The 13,686-nt window shown below is 51.5% G+C and overlaps 1 protein-coding gene across 3 annotated transcripts in view; it reads left to right on the forward strand.

Annotated features, from left to right (window-relative positions):
- Positions 1-9,874: 9,874 nt before the first annotated feature.
- The window catches only part of SH2D4B (SH2 domain containing 4B), a gene marked incomplete at both ends in the record, with an annotated part of 89,827 nt that continues 86,015 nt past the window's right edge, over positions 9,875-13,686 (forward strand). For all 3 annotated transcript variants that reach the window (XM_080693880.1, XM_080693881.1, XM_080693882.1), the window contains one exon: positions 9,875-10,058. In XM_080693880.1, coding sequence (XP_080550006.1) covers positions 9,875-10,058 — 184 coding nt within the window. The remainder of the gene's footprint in view (positions 10,059-13,686) is intronic.

Raw genomic sequence — 13,686 nt, forward strand, 5'->3', positions numbered from 1 at the left:
CTGTGGTTGTGCCACAAGCAAATGGACCTTGTTCTCATACCAGGGGTGTCAGTTTACAGTCACAGGTAACAGAAAACCCAACTCAACCTGGTCTGAACAATGGGGAGGGTTTTGGCTCCTGAACTGGAAAGTCCAGAGGTGGGGTGAGTTTCAGGGCTGGCTCCAGCCAAGTGGCTCAGTGACGTCAGCGGGATCCGGTTTCCTTTCTCTGCCTTTCCCTGTGTCCACATCATCTGCGGCCAAGGGAGGGACCACTTTATTCCAATAAGGACCGGAGGATGGATCCTGGGGTGGAGCTAACAGTCCCTGCCTCGTTCCTGTGGGTGTCTAGTAGGGCTATGTGCAGTGCTTTGCTCTTAAGGGCTTGTGGAAAACCTACAGTTTTGGTTTTCCAGTTATTAAGAAGTAGCTGGAATTATTTCTTAGTATGATTTGCCAGAAAACATGATTTTAAGGGGATTCTCCAGGGAAGTAGTTGTATACCGTAATGGGTGGGTACTGGGGCAAACCTTTTCTGTCAGGCAATTACTGGTATGTGGGAGAGTGTCCTGAGCCTGTTTTTTTATTTTTTATTTTTGTAGGTAATATCCACTTGTGGGGTTATTTCAAGAATTAAATGAGATGAGGTGGGTAAAGCATTTAATATAAGTCCATATTACTTAGTGTGCTGTCCCCCAAAATTATTGCTAATATTTTAAGATCAAAGGGACTTTGTCGTGGTGGGTCCCCACCCTGGGTTACAGCCTGGGTTCCATGTCATACAGCTCAAGCTCTGAGCTGAGCTGAAGCAAAATATTCACTCCCCTGTCTCTTTAGGAACAAGGCGTCCAGGTCTGTGGAGAGCCCTGGGCATTTGGAGTTCAAGGTCTCTGCTCTCTGTGCCAAAGGAATAGGGAGGTGAGAGGGGGGTGCTCAGTTCCTCCAGGAAGCCGCTGTTGTGTTTTCTTCTACTTTTAGAATTCTGCTTTGTTCTGTTTTTGAAAGTCAGCACAGATGTGATCCAATGTGGAAACACTTGGAGTGGCCTGAACCCAGCCCTGGGGAGTGCGAGTCCAGGCTGGACCATCCACTCCAAGTGCTCTGGGTGGGGCAGCGATGTGTCCTAGGCTTTGCGTTCTGAGGCAGGTCTTTCCATCTCTCTGTTACGGTTAACTCCTTAAAAAGTACAACTCAAATACTACATGTGTGCATGAGGGGGATGGTGAGATTAAAAATCAGTTCAACTGGAGGAATCACAAAGTATCAATCCATAAATCCAAAAAGAACATTTATTTATTTATTTATTTATTTATTTATTTATTTATTTGGTGGTGGGGACTGAACCCAGAGGCATTCTACTTCTACACTACACCCCCAGTCCTATTTTGTTGTTGTTGTTGTTGTTTTGTTTTGTTTTAAACCAGGGTCTCTCTAGGTTGATGAAAGTCTTACTACTTTCTGAGGCTGTCCTCAAACCTGTGATCCTCCTGTCTCAGCCTCCCCAGTACTGGGATTGCAGGCATGCGTTGACTCTCATTGGGACATATAGTGCATTTACCGACAACACCACAACCGAGAGGCAGTGAGAGTGTAGAATTAGATAACTGGAAGGGTGCTCCCTAAACAACGCATTGGTTTCCTCTGATTCCACCAGAATGCCCTTGGCTTAATTCTCAACATCTTCCCACCTCTAGTCTGTCAGGCAGTGCTCACTCTTAAAATAGGACCTGGGCAGGTAATCCAAAGGCGCCAGTGTCACAGGGCGAAGAGTGAGGCCTGGGGTTGGAGCATCTCCCCGCTGCCCAGCTGAGGGCCAGCCGCCATGGGAGACGCCCTCAGGTGTGGGCTGCCCTGTCAGCATGAGTGAAGGGTTCAGGCCATGTCTGCAAACCTACCTTTTTAATTTAAAAAGTTTTGCTCTTCCTTCCTTCCTTCCTTCCTTCCTTCCTTCCTTCCTTCCTTCCTTCCTTTTTTTTTTTTTTTTTTTTTTTTGGTGGTACTGGGGTTCCTGGAAACCCTTCTACCTCCGGCTACACTCCCAGACCTATTTTATACTTTTTATTTGGAAACAGGGTCTCTTAATCCAGCACGGCTGGCTTCGAACCTGCGCGATCCTCCTGTCTCCGCCTCCCGAGTGTGGGGATTACAAGTGTGCGCCACTACGTATGGCTGCTTTTCTTTTTAAATAGATGATGTCCCACCATGTCGCCTAAATTGGTCTCTAACCCCCTGGGCTCAAATGATGTTCCTGAGTCAGCCCCTTGCGTATCTGGGACTACAGGCCTGAGCCGCTATGCCCAGCTACAAACCTGCTTTACATCTGCTTTCTTATCCACTCCTGAAGACCCCTTAATTGCTGCATCTAAAATGACTGTACTTATTTTCTCTCCCTCAACCTTCAACCCCATCCCACACCCCAGCCTGATCCCCGCTCCTGCATCTCAGCTGAGCGCCCCCACCACCCATCCATCAGTGGCCAAGACCAGTAAGGCGGGTACCACCTGGGCTCTGAGGATGAAAGCAGCTGCTCTGGAGTGAAGAGGACACCTGTTCTAAAAGTAAAACACCTCTTCTATCCAGGAGATGCTGAGCACTTCATTCCCTGGAGCGGCTATCATGACAGACTCCAATGCCAGTCTCCCCTTCTTTGTCTAAAGAAATCCTGAGACGCCTTTGTTCATAACATGCATTTTAATTTCTTCTAATATAGCTGCACTTTAAAGTGTGTTTACTTCCTTTCTCTGTGGATCTTAAAGCAATCCCTGGAAGCTGTAGAGGGTGGAGGGACTTAGGAAGTATAGAAGAAAACCTGTAGTCGATGTTATAAGAAATAGGTGTGTCCTTCCTGCCACAAAATTCTTATAACTGGCGAAGATATGTGTTTTTTTTTTTAATTGGGGGGTACTTGGAATTGAACCCAGGGGTATTTTATCTCTGAACTACACCCCAGTCCTCTTTATTTTCTATTTTGAAACTGAGTCTCTCTAAGTTGCTGAGGCTGCCCTTGAACCTTCTATCCTGTCTCAGCCTCAGATTACAGGTGTTTGCCACCATGCCCGGCTCAATGTTGCAATTTTGGTGTTTTTATTTTTCTCCTCCAATCCCCTTTATGTTAGTTGGCCTTCTATCTCTATAATGAAATATCTGAGGTAAATAACCTATGAAGAGCCAAAGTTCATTTCAGCTATTTTCACAATTTGGGGGCTTCTGTTCTATGATTGGCCCATTACTCAGGGTCTGTGTTGAGACAGTACATCATGGCAGGAGCACATGCAGAGCAAAACTGTTCAACCCAGGGCCAGGAAGCTAAAGCAAGTGAAGAATGACTGGGGTCCCACACTCAGCTTTGGGGCCACACCCCTAATGACCTGAGAGCTTCCCACAAAGCCCCACCTCCACAAGGCCCACAGCATCTCCCAATAGTGCCACCTTGGGGACCAAGTATTTTTTAATTTTACTTTTAGTTTTAATGTGTGTGTTGCTTGTGATGGAACCCTGGACCTCATGCATGCCAGGCATAGTGCTCTATTACTGAACTGTACCCTCAGCCTTAGGACCAAGCCTTTATTTCACACATGCACCTTTGGGGATAGTCAGCATTCCAATCATAAAACCCATATCCCCTCACCCCAAGGTTGTATCAGGGTAGGTGCCAGGCACTGGCCTTGAAGGTAGCAATATGGGTGAGTGTGAATGGTGTTTCTCAGGAGTGAGGCTGGAACTGAGACACCTAGGACCTGAAATCCTTCCTTTTATCTGCTATGAAAATGCAACAGACAAATTCTTTATAGCAAAACTACCCTGGGGCTAAAGCATCTGGGGAGGAGGGGAGAAGAGAGATCTGGCACTGTTTTCTCCTTTATGCATAAGAAGAGACAGACTCAGGCTAAGGAACTTTCCGAATGTCATAGCTGGGAAGTGGCAGGGCTGGGAGCGCGGCCTAGGACTTTCACTCCAAGGATGGTTCTTCCTCCGGCTGATGACACCAGCTCACAGCATGCAATCTGTGGCCAAGGATGTGGGCGGGAGTGTGTGTGAAGGGGAGAGGTGTCAGTGTAGCACAGTGCAAGTGAAAGAGCCAGGAACTAGGTGCCAGCACTGTCCTCAGCAAAATGGGGACAGCAGTCATTCCAACGCTGGCTTATGAATGAGGCCTGTGCTTCTCCAAGTGTTCTCTGGTCACCCAGACAGCTTGTAAGAGTGAAGACTGTGCCCCTCCCTACCAGGCCTGTGATGCTCAGGGCCTGCGATCTGCTGTAACCCAGCTCTTAGGTGATTCTAGTGCAAAATAAAATTTGGGAACCATTATATAAAGGTAGAATTACACTAGGCTAAACACCATACCAAGCATCCAGGATCTAAATGTTGGTGGCTAGCCGGGCGTGGTGGCACACACTTGTAATCCCAGCATTCGGGAGACTGAGACAGGAGGATCATGGTTTGAGGACAGCTTCAGCTACTTAGTGAGGCCCTTTGCAACTCAGTGAGACCCTGTTTCAAAATAAAGAATAAAAAACAGGGCTGAGGGTGTAGCTCAAAGGTAGAAGTATTGGTTTCTCGCACATGTCATTGTCTCTGGTGGCTTCGGAGGGCCGGGGTGGGGAATGCTCCACGCAGTCTCTCACGGACTCAGGCTCTTTAAGTTTGTGGCTCCTCTAGAGCTCCTTGGAGTCAGCTCTAGTCAGCTGGTAGCTGGGGATGGGAGCGGGGAAAGACCAGGGAAGAGGATCTTGGGAGCTTGGCCTGAATGCGGAGCACATCACTGTGCCCACCTCCCCTGGTCAAAACTCAGGAGCCACACTAACTCCAGGAACCTGGCAGAAGTCTGGCTATGTGCCAGGAGGAAGAGAAGAGGTCAGACAATGGATAACAGCCGTCTGATCCTCCAAATCCCACAGTTTAGGGAAACAAAGACTGAAATTAGATTTCCTGACTTCCTAAATCTCCCTTCCCAGGAACTCAGGGCCCAGGCCTGGGGGCTGGTTGCTTTGCAGCCTCTGCTAGCCTTCTCTCTGCTCTGCAGAGCACCTGAAGGCAGTGGGCTGCTTCAGTGCCGGGCAGGTTAGGGTCAGGCTGTGTCCAGATGGAAGGAAGATGGTGCGCTGTTTCCATCAGCGCCCTCCAGGTTTGATTATGGCAGTTGTGGCTTAGCTCACGGGGCTGACAGCAGCATGGCCCTGAAGCACTGTCCAGTCTAGAACAGGAGCCGAGTGGGGGTGGCATGAGAGGACAGAGTGGGTCCTGGTATGATGAGACCCACATTTAGTCCTAGACACACTATTCGCAGCTGTGTGATCTGAGCCTGTTTTTCTCCAGTGTAGATGTGAGATAATAACATTGATTCATAACCTTGTTTTGAGAGTTAAGTGAGATAATAAAGCCCTGGTACAGGGCCCACAGCCATAAGCGTGTCTTTTTTTTTTTTTTTTGGTGGTACTGGGGGTGGAACCCAGAAGCTTTCTACCTCCAGGCTATACTCCCAGACCTTTTTTTTTTTATATTTTATTTGGAAACAGGGTCTCACTAAGTTGCTGAAAGCCTCACTAAGTAGCTGAGGCTGGCTTTGAACCCATGCGATCCTCCTGTCTCAGCCTCCCAAGCACGGGGATTACAAGCATGCGCCACCACGCCCGGCTCATATGTGTGTCTTAATGAGTGGGCTGCTTGTGATGGAGCCCAGGACTGCATGCATGCTGAGTAGACATGTAAGAGCATTAGCAGCTCTTCTCTGGTTGCTCCATCAGGGCATGAGGATGGGGAGCCTCGGAACCTGGCCTGGGGAGGGCGTTGGGCTCACTCCAGTTCTTAGACATGTGGGGCCAAGCTTTTCACCACTGGTTAGGACAGTCTGGGCTGAGGCTGAGGCTTGGCTGTGGCTCACCTGCAGCTGAGAGGCAGCAGATACAGCTCTCCGATTGCTTGGTTTTGAGCAGGACCCAAGGGACCAGGGCTGGCTCGGTGGGAGGCAGTCCACCGCATGGCCTGTTGGCCACCTGGGAACAGTTTCCTCCTGCCATTTGAGTTACTAAGAGTGAGCCCTGCGCTGAGTCAGTTACACCAGTGCTGAGCGGCCTTGTTGAACGGAAATCAGATGGACCCGAACGTTTTCTCCTTAGGAGGATGGGGTTTGTGGGAGAGGTTTATGGGGCACGAGTGCAGGCAAGTATTGGCCATCCGGCTACCCCAGAGGGGGCTGAGCCTGCTTGAAGTTCCCTCCACCTGGAAGCCCCAGAGTTTCCTGCTTGGGTAGCAGGGTGCGGTGCAGAGCTCAAAGCCTCCTGTGAGCAGGGGTTGCATCTCTTCTGGAAACCGTCCCTTCACCCTGTGTGAGGCCAAGGAAGGGGGCCTGGGGCATCACATATATCTAAGAAATTGTGGGGGGTACTGGGAATTGAACCCAGAAGTGTTCTCCCTCTGTGCTACACCACCGCCCATTTATTGTTTGTTTTGTTTTAGAAACAAGGTCTTACTAAGTTGCCAAGGCCCTCACTATGTTACTGAAGCTGGCCTGAAACCTGAGATCCTCCTGTCTCAGCCTCCCAGGTACTGGGATTACAGGTGTGCGCCACCACAGCTGGCAACACTGCCTGTTCTTAACAGAGTCTACATACAATGGAGTCGTAAGTGGATTCCACAGGAGAAGGACTCCCTGTGGGAAACAGGCCACCAGGAGGCCCAGGTTCCTCCTCTTCGTAGTCTCATGCCTGGCCCATCTGCAGCATCCATGGAAAGCAAATAGGAACAGCAACCCCACCGTGATAGAGCAGCAGTGTTCTCAAACCTCGACTTCAGGTTCACCAAAGGGGATCATGGCTCCCTCTGCAGGGAAGGACACAGCAGGATGTGCACAGAGAGAGACAGGGCTTTGGCACTGCCAGGGTGACTTCTCCTCACGGGTACCTCTCTCCTTACAGGCTCACTCTCTGCACACAGACCTTTGTCCTGCAGGGAATCTCCTGTACCAGCAGCCCCAGATTAGCAACACTGAGAAGTGAATCAGCCAGCTATCCCCAATGTTGTATATTCATTCCAGACCCAAGTCACTGTGTGTAATCTTTCCTGTTTTTCCTTTGTTTACGTAAAAGTGATCAAGCAGATTATATATATATATATATATATATATATATATATATATATATATAATTTGTTTTTAATATTTTCTGCCCTTTCAGATTCAAATATAGATTTTTTTTTTCTGGAGGGAGTACTGGGGGTTGAATTCAGGGGCATTCTACTTCCTAGCTATGCCTCCAGCCCTTTTTATTTTTTGAAACAGGGTCTTATTAAGTTGCTGAGGCTGGCCTTGAACCTGTGATCCTCAGGTTTCAGCCTCCCAAGTACTGGGACTAGAAACTCAAGCTTAGAATTTTTTTTTCTAGTACTGGGGACTGAACCCAGAGGTTTCTACTTCCAAGCGACACTGTCAGCCCTATGTTTTTATTCTTTATTTTGAAACGGGTCCCACTAAGTTGCAAAGGGCCTCACTGAGTAGCCGAGGCTGGCTGTGAACCTGCAATCATCCTGTCTCAGCCTCCCAAGTGCTGGGATCATAAGCATGGGCCACCGTGCCTGGCTCAAGCTTAAAATTTTTTAAATGATTTATGCTGCACATAGAATTCTACAGGTTGTCTTTCATTTTATCTGCCTTGGACGTTTCCCCTGCCAAGACACTTAACCCCACTGTGACAGGAGTGGAGATATATACCGGTACCCCACACCCACGGAGGGGCTTTCAGGTGCTTTCCAGTCTCTTGCATAACGGCATTGAATGCGTGTACCTCCCGGCCCTAGAACAAGTTGTATTAGCTTGAAAAAAAACCCACACCAAATCTGCCAATGAGAGATACAAATAAAAGACAAATTGGAAGGACGTACACTGGATTCACAGACCCCAGGGTTCCTTCTTTGCATTCCGTCTCTGCGGAGCTAGGAGCTGAGCGGCGCCCTATCCCACCGCCAGGGGGCGCCCCAGGCATTGCCCAACGTGACCTGCGATTGGACCGCAGGCTGGCGGTGGAGTCGGGTGGCCCAGGGGCCCCACCCGCGTCTTGCCGGAAACTTGATCCAGCCAGCCGCCAGGCTGCGCTCGCCACTGGGTCACTGTCCTGGATTCAGTGTCTCTTGGCCTCCTGCCCTACTGACCTGGGATTGCCAGGGAGCGCCCCTCCCCCAGCAAGATCCCCTCTGCTGCTCAAGAGGGGTGCCAGGAGCTCACTCCCGTCCCGCTCTCCCCTGTCCAGCCTCCCGAGGCCCCACCCAAAGATGACACCATCACTAACCTGTGGGCAGGGGGCCTGAGCCCCTTGGCCTTCCTCTTTTGATCTTTCAGCTCCCGCTCAGCTAGTTAAGACCAGAAAGAGAATAGCAAGAGGAGGCTGGGAACTGAGAGGAGGCAGGTCCTGGAGCAGGACCGGTGAGGGTCAGGCTAGGACCCAAGGCCCCACCTCTGCCGGTGGCTGCAGCATCTGTGTGCTGGTGTGTGTGTGTGTGTGTGTGTGTGTGTGTGTGTGTGTGTGTGTGTGTGTGTTGGGGTGGGGGTGACACTGGGACAGGCCTGCTGGGTCTGGGGGAGGAGCAGCTGACTGCACTTCTTTCTGACCCTGTGTACTTGAAGTGGTTGGAATCTGCTTTGTCCTTCTTCCTGCTGTTCCTTGCAGAGGGAGAAGGATGCTGGCTCACCACCCCCATTCCTATCCTGGGGAAGAAAAGGGGACATGAAGGTCACCAGTTCAGCCAAGGCACACCATTTGTTTGTTGCCCCCTTTGGAAGGGTTGCATTTTAAAACCATCAACAGGATGTGAGATTTGAAAACTGGGAAGAATCCCAGTGCAGGGGCATTTTGATGGGACAGTCATAGGCAAGTCATTTACCTGTTTGTGGGGAGCTCGTGGTCTCAGCAACAGCAACTCCTGCTCACCATCACGGCCCACAGAGGGTGGGCTCCCTCTGAGCAGAAGGCCTCACCATCCTGCCCTGGTGCAGAGCCTCTGATCCTCAGAGCAGAGGCAGCTTCATGCTCTTCTTTTTGGTGAATTCCAGATGCCTGCAGCAACAACTGCCCAATCTGTCCCTGGAGGGTTTGTCTATCAGCACATAGTTAAGCCGCCTTGCAGGAAACGGGAATGCCTGCTTCCTTTATGTCCTTAGAATCCATGATAGGGCCCCTTGGGGCCTCTCCTGATTCCTTTTTGTCTTCTGCCTTGGCTATGAAAGATAGGAGGAAAGAGCTTGCCTTCCCCAAGGCAGAGTTTTAAAAGCACCAGCACCTCGGCCTGCCCGTGTCCCACAAAGGAGAGGGCTGGCCGTGGCGGAGCAGGTGGAGCTAGGAGCTGAGGAACCCAGAAGTTCTAGACTGGCTCCTCTGGCCTTTGCTTAAAATTGTCTCAAAAGACATGGAATTATAGGCAAAGCTGCCTCCTCCTTCTCCTTCTCCTCCTCCTCCTTTGCTTATCTGAAGAGGAGAGATCAGTTCTCGGCTGGCCAGGGCAGTGTCATTGATAGGGCTGGTGTCATCGTTACCTTCCACTAACAGATCACTCGACACCTACCGTCCAGGCAGGCTGGGTTTGTGCACTGCCCAGCAGAGCTGGAGCTTCGACCACCTCCATTGTTCCAGAACCCTGGGTGAGCCCAAGACACAGGCACTCCTGGGATACGGTGGCTGCTTCCCCTGTGGGGTTCCTGCTGCCTCTTTGGTTTCTGCTGTTTGGCCTCCTTCGCTGTTCTGGGTGGAGGAGATGAGCTCGTGGCTGGCTAGGAGCTGAGGCACCACCATGCTGCGACACAGAGATGGAGTGCTGGGAGTGGGCCCGGAGTAAGAGCCAGGGCTGAGGAGGGGCCCGGGGCATCTGCCGGGCCAGCTGCCCTTCTGGTGTGTGCGCCCCAAGCGACATCATGCTGCAGCAGATCCTGCACGACATGTACATCGACCCTGAGCTGCTGGCCGAGCTCAGCGATGTGCAGAAGCACATCCTCTTCTACAAGATGCGAGAGGAGCAACTGAGGCGCTGGAAAGAGCGGGAGGCACGGGAGACCCTGGCCCAGGCAGATGGCCTCAGGCCCCCCAAGGTCAAGCGAGGTATGTGGCAGGGAGTCAACAGTTCCCTTGGTGTTGGAAAAGTTAGCATGGCCAGCTGGACTTTTCTGCAAGCTGGGCACTGGTGTGAGGAAGGCTGAGGGCTTGAAACTCTTGTGCTATGGGCATCTGGTCCTATTAGCCTGGGCTTTCCTCTTTTGACTAGAAGAACTACAGTAGGTGCTATGCAGGGTCTCTGAGGGGCTGGAGAATGGGGACTCACATTGTCTTGTTGTAGAGGGCCCAGGGTCTGGGAAGGCACTCCTGGGGTGTCAGACTGAGCTCAGACACAGTTGGCAATTACATGGTAGAGGAGATGATGTTCTTGACCTTTATCACTGCTTCAATGCGGTTCCTCCCTCCCTTGCATGAATGGCTCAGTGGTAGTACCTGGGGCCCACACTGGGTCTTCTCATCCAAGAGGATGTGGTTTGGCTCATGCCTGGAACTGCTGCGCATTTGGACAGAGGGTGTCAAGCAATGTCCTGTGCATTGAGTTGCTAGCCCTAAATGTCAATCGCAACTGCAGATGAGAAGCAAGGGCTCAACCTACCTTTCAGGTAGTTTATAGCAAAGTCCTATGCCAACCAAACCCACGGGTGAATCTACCTGTAAATGAAAGAGATTGTTCTGGATTCCTGAGTGGGAGGTCGGTGGGCTGTGGCTTGACACAGGACACAAGAACCTGCTGGGGGTGGTCATTCATCAGGCACTGCACTTGATTTACAATACTTGGACTTCATTCACCTTTTCTTCCCCTCCACCAGCCCCTGCTTGGTCTCCCTACTCTTCACCTAGTGAAGTGCCACTTTGATCTGTCCAAAGTGTTCAGTTCAGGCAAAGTCCTGTTTCAGATGTGGGCGTACTGGCCCCTTGGGGGATCGGGCACCCACACCTCACTCCAGCCTCACTGCTGGCCTGTCCCCAGCATGGGCTACGGGTACACTCACACCACCTGGGCATGTCACTCTTTCTCTGGCCTTCACCCATGTGGTTCTTGTTGTTAGGAATGTCCTGCCTTCATCCCCCCAAAGGCCTCATCAGGACCTACCCTGTCCTTGGAGTCTCTGGGGATACTCCTGGCATCAGTAGTACTTGTTTCTCTGCAGCTACCTGGCTTGTAGGGTCCACGCCAGACAGGCACTTGTCATTGTTCCCATCCTCTGCTTGCTCGGCTCTCACAGGGGACTTGGGCTGCTGGAGCCTGAGGCCACACTTCATTCCTCCCTCCTCCTCTGGGCCTAGCACTGAGCTGGTAGGCTGTGTTAAATCCCCATTTCGAACAAGACACCCCAGAACCCGGAGGGGGCTGTGGTCTGGCTGCGGGTGGCTGGTGCCAAGGCTGAGCTGTCTGAGCCAGGTTGCACCGGCAGCTGCATCAGTAGCTGGTGAGATGACAAGCCTCCTCCCCAGCCCCACCCAGCTCCCACCCCGAGGCCTCAAGTCTGACTGTGGGCTCCTTTGGGAGGAAGACAGATGCCTAAAAATTTAACTGCAAAAATATTTAGATGGAGATTTGTCACACGTTGACATCTACATTTCTGTGTATAAATTATACATTCAATTCATTTGGGTTTCTGGTGCAGAAGATTCTTTTCTGGGTAATTAATTTTCTGATTTATAAAGAATGGGAAAGAGGGAGAACACATTGAGGAATGTGCGTATTCCAGGTCGGGATCCTGTCCTGATCCCAGCTGTGCTTCCCCTGCCCTGGGGAGTTGTTTGGGCAGGCCACTGGGGAGCCCGGGAGGCTGGCCCTGTCCCAGGAGCCCAGAAGCTTCTTGCTGGAGAGTCCAGGATGCACGGTGCCTGCTTCAGGTCCTGGTGCCGTGATGAAGGCTTCGAGGACCCCACACCTTGTCTGAGTTTTATGTTCACTAGGTGCCCCACCCTGCCCTTAGCATTCTCTTGTCTCTGGGGTGCCAGGCAAGTCCCACGGCCCCACTTCAGGTGAGGAAACTGAGGCTTATGGAAGGACTGCAATATATCCAAGATCACTCAGCTACTAAGAAATGGAGTTGTGATGCACATCCTCTGAACTGGGGGTCTGGAGACTGATGATCTTTCTTTCTTTCTTTCTTTCTTTCTTTCTTTCTGAACTGAGGACTCCAATTAAATGAGTGATCCATCCTTTCACTTGTTCAGTATGGCTAGGTGCTGGCTTTGGTGACCTGGCTAGAATTCTAACCCTTGAGACCATGGGGTGGACAGATGGCAGAGAACATGGCTAACTCCAGCACCAGAAGTTGGGTATGGGGCGAGGCAGCTCAGGGCAGGAGCAGGAGGGGAAGCCTCCACCCACTGGATCTTTTCTCTTCTTTCTTTATCCCCCTGCCTCTAATTTGTCATGAAGGAGGCATCGGCCATGCTGCTGGTGAACTGCATGCCAGCCTCTTGGGATCCCCTAGCATGACTTTGGTGGGTCCTAATCATTCTGGAATGAGTTCCCAGTCTCACTTCTCTGCTAACTTCTCCTCTCTCACCCTCTCTTTTCTGGGAACATTTCCCAGCTCCTAGCAGGCCTGGCCTCACCATGCCTAAGGCTCAGGTTACTCTCCAAGGACACTTGGGCAGGGCAGTGCAGGACAAGGTGTGCTTGGTGCCCAAGGCCCTGGCAGCCCTTGAGTTGAGCCTGGTGAGGCCAGGAGTAAACAGGTGTCACGGGGCATTCTAGCTTACAGAACCTCCAGGGCACCTCTAGGGACACACACTGGGTACTCACACACAGGAGCTGGGGTGAAAGCTCAGCAGCGTGCTATTGGGAAAGGGGTCAAGGTCATGGCAGGCACACCTCACTCCCCTACTGTGTGTGATGCTTCTTTATCCTTTTCACTTTCCTTTTTGGTGCAAGTCTTCAGATGTTCCATGCAGGCGTGGCGCACGCAGACGTTCTGCTTCACAATTGGCTCATCCATTGGTTGATCTAAGCCACGCCCCCAGGACTTCCCTCCTGCAGTCCATTCAGGCCCCTTATCACTGCAAAAACTCACCCCCACACACACTGGGAATCACAAACTTCAAGATCCTGTAGTCTCCTTCTGTGCTTGCTCAGTTATCCCAATTTTGGGGGCTGGAGACACAGGACTTGGGGCACCCGTTCACACTGCTGTGGTGACCCAATGTACTGTGCCCTAAACCCAGTAGGAATCCAGCCTCCACCGCTCCCCTTTGCCACAGCTGGGCTCAGACAACCTGCTCAGCACTCTGCCTGCTTGCCCTGGGCAGCTCCCAGATGCAGCCTGACCTGGAGCATCAGGGAGACACCCTTCTTGGCTTCCTTTACATCTCAGCAGTCTCACTCCTGCCACCCTGATGGGAGGTGTGTGGTGCAGAATTTCTCACTGGCCCTTCTCATCGTTACCTAGGGACTGTCCAGTAACCATGGCAACTCTGCCTGTTGAGTCTGGGTCCTCCTGGCCTCATTGTGTTCCCTTTCTGGACACGGAGGTTCCCACCTTGAACGCCAGCCCTCCCTGGAGTCCTGTACCTGCCTGCAGACATTCCTAGTGTGACCATGTACTTGAGGGGTTCCCCTGCCTTATACTTGTCCCCTACACAGCCACCAAAGAGCTTTGACACACTGATTAATTTTGCATTCCCCTGTCTGGGAGGCTTCCATTGCAGGTACAAT

This window comes from Muscardinus avellanarius (assembly GCF_963383645.1).
Source record: "Muscardinus avellanarius genome assembly, chromosome: 4".
In the NCBI taxonomy this organism is placed as follows: Eukaryota; Metazoa; Chordata; class Mammalia; order Rodentia; family Gliridae; genus Muscardinus; species Muscardinus avellanarius.